Source organism: Diabrotica virgifera, chromosome 7 (genome assembly GCF_917563875.1).
Source record: "Diabrotica virgifera virgifera chromosome 7, PGI_DIABVI_V3a".
Lineage (NCBI taxonomy): Eukaryota > Metazoa > Arthropoda > Insecta > Coleoptera > Chrysomelidae > Diabrotica > Diabrotica virgifera.
In genome coordinates, this window is record NC_065449.1 from 243,771,458 (window position 1) to 243,784,911 (window position 13,454).

The 13,454-nt window shown below is 31.7% G+C and overlaps 1 protein-coding gene across 2 annotated transcripts in view; it reads right to left on the minus strand.

Moving 5' to 3' along the window:
* The window catches only part of LOC114329314 (vacuolar protein sorting-associated protein 8 homolog), a 53,380-nt gene that overhangs the window by 22,879 nt on the left and 17,047 nt on the right, over window positions 1–13,454 (minus strand). For both annotated transcript variants that reach the window (XM_028278371.2, XM_028278360.2), the window contains exons 6-7: window positions 10,205–10,493; window positions 7,356–7,705 (exon numbers count right to left, since the gene is read on the minus strand). In XM_028278371.2, the coding sequence (XP_028134172.1) occupies window positions 7,356–7,705; window positions 10,205–10,493 (639 nt within the window). The remainder of the gene's footprint in view (window positions 1–7,355; window positions 7,706–10,204; window positions 10,494–13,454) is intronic.

Genomic DNA, 13,454 nt, shown 5'->3' on the forward strand with positions numbered 1-13,454 from the left:
ACAACAAAATCAGGGGTCCTAATACAGAGCCCTGTGGAACTCCCAGATTAATAAAACGTTCCTCCGAAATAGCTTCATTGATTTTAACAGAAATGATCCTATCTGATAGATAATTGATTAGCCAATCTAAAAATATGCCTCTAAAACCAATATTATACAGTTTATTGCTAACAAAACGACTATCAAGACAATGAAAGGCACGGGTTAGATCAAAAAAGAGACCTGCCACATATTCACCTGCATCCAAAGATCTGTAGACCCTTTCACAAAATCTGCAGGCAGCAGACTGAGTGGATCTACCGGTACGGAAGCCATGTTGACAATCACTTACAATTTTAAATCTACCCAAAAACTCAGACATACGGTTATACACAATTCTCTCAAATACTTTGGAAAGTACACACAATAAGGAAATAGGTCTATAATTTGAAATGTCTTCCGGATCGTCTTTTTTGTAAATAGGAATAACGATTGCTTTTTTTAGAATACTTGGAAAGACTCCTTTACCTATTGATAAATTTATCAAATATGCAATGTGGTTTATTATATCAGATGACATAGCCTTTAATACTCGTATCGAGATAGAATCAAGTCCAGTACTTTTTTTATTTTTTAAATTATTGATCACATTCATTACCTCATTACCAACAACAGGTCTAAAGAAGAAACTGTTTTTAAGAATAGTAGAAGATGTGCAACTATTAGATCGAGAATTCCCAAAATGATTTGACAGTTTCTCTTCGGTTACTGTAGCAAAATAATCACAAAAAACTTCAGACAACTGCTTAGAATCAGTACAACTTTCACCATCTATATTTAATGCTATGTTTTTTTGGATAGACTTCCTGCCAGTTTCCTTGTTAACAAGATTCCATACAGTCTTATTTTTATTACTTGAATTATTTATCAATTGATCATGGAATTTTAATTTAGATTTTTGTAATAGTTCCGCGTGGTCTTTCTTAATTTTGTTATAATTTGCAAGAGAATTGGCATCTTTTAGTTCCCTATTAAGCCAGTAAGCATTTTTTAAATGAACACTAGACTGCTTAACTTCCGGAGTAATCCATTTTTTATTGCAAGTCTGCTTACTGATATTATACCGTTTTACTGGACAGCAATAATCTAATACATATATTAAACTACTTATAAAATTTTCAAAGGATTTATCAACATTATCGGTTAAATAAATATCGTCAAAGTCAGTTACAGATAGCACAGAAGAAATTTGTTTAAGGTTGTTGTCAGACAAGTCTCTAAAATATTTATAATTAGGCTGGTCATTGGATTTAGTACAGCTACTATTAATGTCTACTACAAATTCCAAACTGATTGCTCTATGGTCACTTAAATGCGCTTCAAAAACATTAGAATTGCATTGAAGTATATTAGCTGTATTGGTTAAAATATAGTCAATCTTACTGATAGAAGATTGGTTCAAACAATTTGTCGCTACCCTTGTGGGAACCTTAGAGGTTATGCTAAGATTGTAGCTCATTAGAACATCGTTAAAAAGAATTTTAAATAAACTATTTTCTAAATAATCAATGTTTAAGTCACCACAAATAAAAATATCGTCAACATACCTATTACAGAGTTCAATCGTATAGGAAAACTGCTTCAAAAACAAATAAAAGTCTCCACTGGGAGGCCTGTAGATACTGATGACTGCAGCTTTTCTTTCACAAAACATTATTTTTACCGCACTGCACTCATAATGCATCTCCACAGCGAACTGGCACACATTGATGATCTGATATTCATACCCACATTTCACATACAGAACTGATCCGCCATGCTCATGGATAGATCGACAATAACTGGTTACAAGATCGTAACCCGGAGTTACCATTAGAGATATTTCATCCTGCTTACACCAGTGCTCCGCAATACTGACGACAATGGGATTTTCTTGGTCAAGCAGAATTTCCAACTTTTCAAGTTTGTTTCTAATAGACGCTGTATTTAACTGTATAATTTTAAAAATTGCCGTATGTTTTGTTTCATTGTCGATAGATACTTCTACTCGATTTGCTCTTTCTTTTTCCTCAATTGAAAAAAATTTCGTATACAGGCTTTGTTTGGCCAAATCGAGGCATCCAACGCCTTATTGTAGTTTGCTTTCGAGATTTCCACTTTGAAAGAAGAATATATATCAGGACGACGAGATGGAAGAGCTGAGCAGCTGGCTTCTGGCAGGTTTTTTGATAAAAATGATTGAAGGTCTTCTGCAGATGTTTGCGGTTTCAGATTAAATACGTGTAAAGCAACTGTTTGATCCACTCCTTCTACATTAGAATTTCCAGAATAGTTACCCACTAATAAGTTTTTTTTGGGTGTTCTTTTTTTGTAAGTCACTTTCTGCCAATCAGTAGGAATGTTACTGCTTATTTGCATGTTGGCATCTCCAGTCTTTTCGGTTCGGCTAGATGCAGGTATTATATTTTGCGCTCGGTTTATGGCTTCGCTGACATCTTTAGCGCTAATTGAATTGTTTTCCTTATATTTCTCCTGGCCTATTGTTGACTCTGGTGAATTGAAGACTTGTTTATTGTTATCAGCTTTGTGTTTAGATTTTTTAAATAAAGAATAGTCAGTTTTTTCCGGAACTTGTTTTGTCTCTAATTGTTTTAATGAGTCAATTTGGTTATTTAATAGGAATATTTTTTCCTTTAGTTCTGATATTAAGAGATCTTTTTGTTTGATAATATATTTAAAGATGTGTATATCTACCTTATTTTCTGTCGACGCAGCTAAGTTTTCGATGGCATCGAAAAATTTGTCATCACAGTCGCCGTTTGCTTTATCTTCGGTTTTTTCACAACATTTAGTAAAAACTTTGTCAAAAATTTGTAACTCCAGTTTTTTGGCACAACTGGGATGATAACAGCTATCACATATTATACACTTTACCGGTGAAACTACTTTAGATTTACATTTTCTGCAAACTATATTACTACTGATATCGGCAGTGTTATTTGAACGTGCTTCTCCTGCCATGGCTACTGAATTACTGAATTACTGAATATGCTTGTTTGTATATTTGTTTTCTTCGTTATTATCATGTATTTGGCATTTTTATATTGATATTTAGTCCATATTCTTCACAGAAACTATTGAAATAAATTGAAAATAAATATATCTAAAACTATTTCCTCGCTAGAAGGGGGATTGAACATAAATACAATTTAAAACCCAGATGATGACAAATCTTGTAATCAGCGAAGATATATGCATAGGAACAAGATCCATACACCAGGTAATGGTCTATAAATACCTAAGTCACGAGATTTGCATAGGAAAAGATACTCATCAAAGACGTAAGACCTCTGCTCATCCATGTGTCATTTCCAGATACCGTCAAATGATTTAGTGCAGTCATTGAAGCTTTTTAGCTCAGAAATCTTTTACTATGAACCGATTTACATGAAATTTTGGAATTAGACTTATCCTACCCTTAACTTTAAAAGTGATATTGACCCGAACTCCGTTTTCACCCCGGGGGTGGTTGCGACCCCTTTTCGGTGGTGGAAAAAATGTTTTTAAATAAACTCAGATATTGATAGAAGACCTAATTTTAAGCAAAAAATGTTGTATAAAGTTTTTTCAAAAACCCAATACTTTTCAAGTTATTGGCAATTGAAAATTCGGAATTTTCTCACGATTTTCAACAGTTTTTTTGCAAATATCGCAAAAAATATGCATTTTAACGATAATATTATACTGACCAAAATTGTAGCAGGTAAAAAAATAAACAAAGTGGTTTTTTAAAGAGTGTTCTTAAGTGCAATATTAAGCGAGATATTGAAAATCAAAGCCGTTTTCTTATTTTGGGTGAAATTTAATCGATGTATTCAATGCCATCTAGCGGAGAGCGAATAATTTTATGCATGCTAATGAGAAAGGATTTTATAGTGCTTAAAATAAGCTTTAAAATGAGCACTGTTAAAAGTCTTTTGAACGTAAAATGAGTGAGCTGTAATGAAAAAAAGAGGAACATCTAATGTTTTTTTTTTCAAAAATGCCATTTCCCGCAAATTTAAAATTAATCGTATTCCATCTAGAATCAACTTTAATATAAGGAGTTTGATGGATTCTTGCAGTTTCACTGCTTTGAAACACATATTTTTTGAAAAAAATCACGATTTTAAGAACAAATAATTTCGAATTTAAAAAAATCACCTTCTTTTCATAATATCTCAAAAATAATGAAAGATACGTAAAAAAGTGTTATAATAAAAAAATAGGTTTTTTTTGACAAAAATTTTGGTTTGTTTGTTTTTCCTATCACGCAAAACTTGACGAAGTTATGATTGATTAAAGAGCGCGCGGTAGCGCAACCACAGTCTCTCTCGAGCCCTTTGACCCTTCACCGTTTCAAAATAAAAGGTTTTTCACTACATATTATAATGAAAAAAGTTGTAGCTCTTTTAATTACCTTCAAAATGGTTTTTTATACGTTGTGTGATGATATATAAGTTGTTACGGCCCAAAAACTAATCGTATTTTTTCTACTTAGTAAACTAAACAGTTTTAAATATACAGGGTGAGGCAAATAAAGGGCCTATTAGAAATATCTCGAGAACTAAAGGCAACAGAATAATGAAAATTTTAATTAAGGGGTTTTGAAGAGTCATCTATTTAATGAAAATATTTTCATCTATTTGCTACTTCCGGTTATACCGGAAGTTGCTTATAACTTCGTTTTTTTAAATGGGATACCCTGTATATTTTTAGATTTTTGAATTCTCTTCGATGTCTTCTTTCTTAAAATACGAGGTTTTGTAATGTTATACAGGGTATTTTAAAAGATAATTACGTTTTTTTAAATAATTTCGTAGCAATATTCACACCCTGTAGACTTGTAGTAGTTTGACATCTAAAACTCTACTTACGTTCAAATGATTTTTAATATAGTCTGCTATTGTTAAGAATCATTAGTATAGCTAAATTTTTAATTTCAGTATACAGGGTTGGTCGAAACTCGGAATGAGTATTTTCTGAGTTTTCTTAAATGGAACACCCTGTATTTTAGTATTGTAATGAAATGATATTTTATGGTACTTTTTTATTTCTTAAGCATTCCCTATACCTAACTGCTTTAATTTGTGCTTAATTGTTAATCGCACCAACAATCTTAACTACGTAGGTATTTTGATTGCTAAACCATTATTGGTAATTTTAAGGATCAGTCTGGATTAATATGTATTTATTTCTGAAAAATTATTAGTGACTGAATTTTTTCACGGCCAACCTAATAAAATTTTACGTATTTTTTGTTGCAATTAATGTTTAGCTTGAATCACCAATAACTCACAAATTAAAGCAATTAGGTATAGGGAATACTAATAAAATAAAAAAGTACCATAAAATATCATTTCATTACAATACTAAAATACAGGGTATTCCATTTAAGAAAACTCAGAAAATATTCATTCCGAGTTTCGACCAACCCTGTATACTAAAATTTCAAAATTAGCTATACTAATGATGCTTAACAATAGTAGACTATATTAAAAATCACTTGAACGTAAGCAGAATTTTTAATGTCAAACTATTACAATTCTACAGGGTGTGAATATTGCTACGAAATTAATAAAAAAAAACGTAAATATCTTTTAAAATACCCTGTATAATATTACAAAACCTCATATTTTAAGAAAGAAGATATTGAGGATAATCCAAAAATGTAAAAATATACAGGGTGTCCCATTTAAAAAAACGAAGTTATAAGCAACTTCCGGTATAACCGGAAGTTGAAAAGAGATGAAAATATTTTCATTTAATAGATCATCCTTCAATACCGCTTCAATCCAATTTTCATGATTCTGTTACCTTCAGTTCTCGAGATATTTCTAATAGGCCAGTTATCTGCCTCACCCTATATAATCATAATTAAGGGTTAAAGAACTTTAGCATATGATTTTCCAGTATAGCTTTTTCGAGAACGTGAAACGATATTTAAATCCTTTTTAGTTTATCAAAAAAAATTTTTTATACAATTTTTAATCGAAGGGTTGATTTTAAGGGTTGGCAGGGGTTAACAATTAAATAATTAAGATAGAGAAGGTAAAATATTATTTACTCTATGTTTAAGTCTTCTTGTCAAACCAAATTAATTTTTTGTAAATTTTTTCGATTTAGGGGTTATACGGTTTTCAAGGGGATGAAAATGATTTTAACGTGAGGTTATTGTGTTAGAAAACACTTCACAATGTCACTCTTTATTATTAAACACGTTTTCTGGCGATAAAATGGCTCAATGTCAATTTTCCATGAAAGGGATGTTTTCACCCCTTAAAAATAAAAAACGGAGTTCGGGTCAATATCACTTTTGAAGTTAAGGATAAGACAAGCCTAATTCCAAAATCTGATGTAAATCGGTTCATAGTAAAAAATTTCGGAGGTAAAAACCTATTTTACGCTTCAATGAATGCACTAATTAGCTTCATTGCCCTCTTTCTTGTTCAATTCCATTTCCTTCTTTGCTGCTTTTTGAGTTACAAGCTCAAAACATCGTTTTGAAGTTTTATGCATTTTGGAAATTGCAGAATAATAAAGGGTAGCGAAAAAAGTTGACGATGTACCCATCAAACTCAAAAACGTTTGCAGGCCATTATACCCTAAACCAAGAATCCCGTAACATACTAATTTTTGATTTATTGCGTACACATTTTTAGTTACTGAAGGTGAAGATTCAATAAATTTTCTTCCACAGCAATACTAGATACAAATTTCGAATCCAACACCTCTGTCTTTCTGCTGTGTAAGATTTGTATTCTGTTTTGTACTTTAAATATTGAGAAAGATTAAAAAAGTATTAATCATAATTCACAATATTACTTATATTTTTTATAGAGCTGTCTGTTGGAGCTCGCAACGCATCACTAAATTTTAATTATTTGCCGAAGGCTTGGGTAATTCAGAATTATTTTCTGCAGTGAACTGATTATCTTTGAATGTTCTTTTAATATTTTGATTACATATTTCGATGCATCCTCTTACTTCGACTTTCAAATGACCACCAGATCTAGGCATTTGTTTCGATTTTCAAAGCAATCATTTTAGATAAATTTCAAAAAAATATAAAACACATGCTCATCTTATAGGTCTTAGAAAGCAACAATTGAATTGCAGGTACACAGATCAGGCGTCGCGCGCGATACTGTATACAATTGAGTTTTAACTCTAGGTAGGTACCGTTATAAATACAGCTACAATTTTGTTTCTATGTTGAATTTCTTAATACAATCTTATGACAGTATTTCGTATGATACTAAAAAATGATTTTTTGTAAATTTATAAAGTAAAAGTCCCCTTAACATGTCACAAATACATTATCAAAAAACTCTTACCTAATTTATGATTATCAGGAGTAAAATCACAAAGAAATTCAGTCAACGGGCTGGTGTAATCCTTGAGAGTACCAGTAGTGATGTGTATCCAAGCGTTATACATCTTCAACTTCTTACAAATCTTTAGAACCTGATGTAAGTCTAAGCACGATATATCTAAAGATAATAGCACATTTTCTAACGTTTCGCAGTCTCTTTCTTCTAAATACCTTACTAATTGTTGAGCTATGAGTGGAGATAGAACCGTCAGAGATCCGGAGCAGATCTGGTCGGTTAACAGTGTGTAGTACCAGTCTTTTTTGCTTTGGTCGGTGGAGATGGCTTCGTACAGTTCGTTGCACAGAATATCACTAAAATCATTACAATTTGTAATAAGAAAAACAAACGGTCACTTATTTATTAAATTCAACTTCAAACTCATTAAATAGAGTACAACTTTGATCATAACATAACATAAATTTAGCAAAATTGGTTAAATAAAGACCCAAAGAGCCTGAAAATACAAAGAAACACTAAGACATAGTAATACACCAGAAACTGCTGACGTGGATTATTGACGTAATAAATATTACAAATACCAAAGAAAATCCAACGAAAGAAAAACATTGGATGACTGATTACACGCTAAGCCTAGTAGAAGAACGGAGAAAACTTGCTTTATTTGCTGAAACGATGCTTCAAATTCAACAAAAACTGAAAAAAGGCGTAAACGGATGAATATAATCATCGAGTAGAATAGAAGAGATAAAAATAATAACATCAAAAAATAAGAAAACCTCAAAAACACGCAGGCCGTCAAGAAGCTAGAGAACTGTTTGCCAAAGTAAAATACTTAACCAAAGAGTTCAAATCACAATAGCACAGAAGGCCGAGAAATTTTTTTTGTTTTGAGCAAAATTGACTAATACTCATTAAATGTAACAGTATGAAAAGAAAAAAACTGTTCCCATATGGGGCCACTAGGCGCGAACTCGATAGATGTTCGTTAAGCGTTACTTGATATGAAAATTGCGAAAACAGTCAATACAAAGAAACACATCATATTTACAGCACATTGTTTTCTCTTTCACATCTTCTTCTTTTGTTTTTTGGTACAGAAACCACAAAATGATTTAATCCGTTCGCCCACTGTACTCATTTAAGTACAGCTGCTATTTTGAGATACTAGTGCTATATACAATAAAATAGTTGCAATTCTTACAAATTTTTATAAGTACAGCTGCTATTTTGACATACTAGTGCTATATACAATAAAATAGTCACAATTCTTAGCAATAATTGCGACTATTTTATTGTATATGGTACTAGTATGTCAAAATAGCAGCTGTACTTCAATGAGTACAGTGAGCGCTAATGGGTTAATCCCTCGTACTGAACATCTCCAAATCGAGGGTCACTTCTTGCAGCTGCGGACACTTCTGGTGCTTTCGGTGTGATTTTATATCTTATTAGATACATATGGATAATAGCCAGTGTAAATTCCAATTGGCTAATGTTACGACCAGATTTTCTATACAAGTTCAATGCATTTTTAATGTTCGCGTTCACTAGGTATGTAAATATTAGCCAATACCATTTTTTGGAATGGATTCCAATGCGACAGCATGATACATCGCTATCCATCAAATCAGTGCCACCCATATTATTATTGTATTGTGAAACAATATTGTTAGCCTCGGAACAATGTTTTTCTTCTTCGGTCTTGAAAACCTTTTAACAAGTCTAGTTGGTGTAATTCAAAAGTTCGGAAGGGCTTGAACCAGCATACTTTGAGTGATCAGACTAAGGAAAATCATACAATGTAGGAACCAAATCCCTTTCTTCGCAAAAATCTACATTTTGCTGCCGCGTGAACATAATTAGACCTCCGTCAGTTGAAGTTGACGCAGATGGAATTGCTCCGCTAGTACGAGGTAGATATAAGTGGTTTCTTCTACGTGTCTTCAGCATGCCTTTGATTCTAGCATCATTCGAAAATACAATTTCCTGGAGATTCTATGTAAATGGCAGAAACATCGTTATTCCTTTCGTTTTCCTCGAATGCTATGTCGAGATTTTCTTTCAAAGAAATTCCTCTAAAAATAAGAAAAGTAAAAAAAGAATAGTGAAAACGACATATCCAGTAAACCGCCTAGCGGTTCCATTTGGAAACACCCATATTTTTGGCCTAATTACGAAAAAACCAGAAGATGAAATATTATGAAAACCTGTACAAGTTGTTTATTGAAGTTTGTAGAAAATTTTTGAAAACAAAAACGAGGATCCTATTGCAAAAAGTAATAAATAAAACACTTACACGAAACGAATGTCCATAGTTTGGCACAAACAAAACCAACCATAATTCAAAAATTTATTACACTGGAAAATAAGTATAAAACTAAATTGTGAGTTGTTCATTCAATAAGAGGTAACCTTGAACTACAAATAGGCTGAATATCTCTGAGAAATTTTACCTAACAATATGGTAAATAGACACCGATTCGTATGCAATTTGTTGGCTAATGGCGTTAATGGGTTAAAGATAACTTGGGAACAATCATCATCAATCCAGAGGGTATTGCAATGACATGGAAATAATATTGTGCAAGTCTGTTCGATAGTGACCATGAAGATCCATCCAGGAGAAATGAATGATGAAAAAGAACCACATATCTTAAAATCCGAAATAGAAATCGCAATAAAGAAACTAAAGACTGAAAAATTGGAACGAGGAGACAAAATCACGATAAAAGTGGAAGAACAGAAGGAACCAGCCGGAAATACGAAACGTACCAGGACACAAAAAAAGAAAGAACTAAAGATCAAACAGAATAAACAGTTAATATTATTCTTCGATTTTGGACACTTACATCTTTCCCAACTTTATGCAACAGTTGATAGCAGCCGTAAGGCTCTCCTTATCGATGGGATTCAAATTGATGTTCTCCAAATACTTATTTATCAACGGTATGGCAAATTTCTCCTTGCTCGATCCTTCGGCGGTGGCTAGATTGAGCGCCTCCGCCCATCTACCTTGATCGCTGAGGTAGAAGAGCCTTTCGGACCAGGTTCTCAACTTGATCATGTGCACGGCCCTCGTGCCCAAAACTAACAGCTGGTCTCCTCGACTAGATAAACTATTGTAACAGGCGCGTTCACCTAGAAATACGTTATAATGTGAGGTTGAACTGGCAGCTCATTACAAATGCAAATTTTCAAATAGAGGTTAAGGTTACCGACAAAGCCATAAACCATTGCCGTACGGATGTAGTTGAAACCGATAAGTTTTTTTTTAATTACGAGTTATGCATTAATTTGTTTAGTTACATATACTTAAAAAAAAGACCCCGAAACAACTTCTCGCTTTTAAGGTACTAGTACACTTTAGAAAACCAAAAAGAATCATTTTTTTCAAGAATTTTTTCTCAGAACCTTTATTAGAAATGAACATAAAACCTTTTAAATAATAATATGTAACTCTTAGAGAGTACAAAAAATACATCTTTTTTCATTTATGCACGTACATTAATATTGTAGATATCGCAAAAGTCGAGGCCTCGAAAAATGATGGCGGACAGTTAATCTCAGGATTGGGATATCTGAAGCAAAAAAATCGTACTGCATTTGAAAAAGGAAAGTTTCTTACGTGACAATTTACCACAATTTGACCAAAAAATAAAAAATAGATATTTTTTAACCATGAAAAACTGAAGAAAAATGGGCGATTTTTTCGCAAAAATTTTTCAAGTTTTCGTAAAATCTGTTTTTGCGGAATTTTTCACTAACGGTGGTAAATTGTTCACGTAACAAACCTTCCTTTTTCAAATGCCGTACGATTTTTTTTATTTCAGAGATCCCAATCCTCAGATTAACTGTCCGCCATCGGAACTACTTTTTTTCGAAGCCTCGACTTTGGCGCCCTCTACAATATTAGTGTACGTGCATAAATTAAAAAGATATATTTTTTGTATTCTCTAAGAGTTAGATATTAATATGTAAAAAGTTTTATGTTCATTTCTAATAAAGGTTCTGAGAAAAAAATCTTGAAAAAATGCTTATTTTTGGTCTTCTAAAGTGTACTACAGTAAAACCTGTCAGTAACGACCACTAAAAATGAAAAAGCTATTTAGTCTAGTAAAATAAAATTACACTACATGTAAATCAAAATGTAAATTCGTACAGGTTGAAACAAATTTTATATCAAAGTTTAGGTGGGTACAAAAGATATTTTCAAGAAAGTATCCAAATCATACAAGGGGATCATTGTTTAAATAATTAAAAAGGGGTCATTTTTGCAAAAAAATTACTTTTTTAACTGCTGAGGTCATTCAATTACCAATGAAGGTCTATAGGATTGTTTTCTGCAAAGTTGAAGCGTAAATATTTCAGATAATACTTACTAAATTAAATTTGACCCCCTATTTATTTAAATAATTAGACATAAAACTTTAAAAACAAATTTGCAAAAAAATATTTTTAGCGTTTTAAATAAGCACTATAAAATATTTTATTTTACAGGAGAAGTTGCACTATGTTATCAGTATTAATTAAAAAAAATTGGTCCAAAAATATTTAATATTTTTTGAGATATTGAATTTGTTTATTAAATGTTACTCTATTTTGAATTGCAAAAATGCGGTTGTTCCCAAAGAAATATTCACGTGTATTAATTCTTAATATTTTTATTTTTATGTATATTTTCGATAAATGTATTGATAAATTCAAATTTCAATTAAACTTCCCCCTAAAATGGCCTTTGAAAATTATTCAAATTTGTTTATAAATTGTTTTTTTTAATAACGTCGCGGGGATTAAATATTTTGAAATTCCGTTTAGATAATTGGGTTGCTGGGAATTTTTCACTAATTAACAAATTTTTTTGTCTTTTTTTCCTCTTCTTTTTTTTTCTTGGAGTTACATTACTACGGGCCCTTTAAGGGTTTAGTTTCATTAAAAATTCCGAATATTTAAGTTGTAGATTATAAACATAAAAATATTAAGATTGGTCTAAAATCACTTAAGTAAAATGTGGCTACTTACTGAGTTACAGGGTGTTTTATTTAAAAATTTAAAAACTATTTTTACCAAGTACTTTCAAACTATTTGACATATCCTTACCATACTTGGCAGAAAGTGTGGGTATTATACAGTCTACTAAATTTTGATAAATAAAAGTTTCTAGCTACGACCAGAGGCGTACGAGAGGGGATAGTTAATGGTTGACCCTTCCCAAATTCTACGCCACTGACGGAATTATTATTTTAGCGGAATTTTTCGATTCTCCAATACTTTCTATGTAAATAACATACTCTTACTAGTAACGATTAAGTCATTAGTGTTCGAGATATTGGATGTTAAAAATGAAACAGCATAGTTATTTTGATTCATTCATTCATTCATTTTAAACTTCCAATATCTCGCAAACTGATGACTTTATCGATACCAATAAAGTTATTGACATACAAAGTATTGAAGAATCGAAAAATTTCTCTAAAATAGTAATTCACCCAGTGGCGTAGAATTTGGGAAGGGTCAATCATTCACTATCTCCTGGCGTACGCCCCTGGCACTAGCTAGAAACGCTTATTAATCACAATTTCGTAGGGTGTATAATAGCCACACTTTCTGCCAAGTATGATAAGGATATGTCAAATAGTTTTAAAGTACTTGGTAACAACAATTTTTAAATTTTTAAATAAAACACCCTGCAACTCAGTAAATAGTCACATTTTATTTAAGAGATTTTAGTTAAATCTTAATATTTTTAGGTCTAGAATCTACAACTCAGAGATTCGACATTCTTAATGAAATTTAATCCTAAAAGGGCCCGTAGTAATATAACTCCAAGAAAAAAAGAAGAAAAAACGACAAAAAAAATTTTGTTAATTAGTAAATAATTCCCAGGAATCCAATTATCGAAACGGCATTTCAAAATACTTAATCCCCGCGACGTTATTAAAAAAACAAATTATAAACAAATTTGAATAATTTTCAAATGCCATTTTAGGGGGGAGTTTAATTGAAATTTGAATTTATCAATACATTTATCGAAAATATACATAAAAATAAAAATAATGAGATCTTATGCAGGTGAATATTTCTTTGGCAACAACCGCGTTT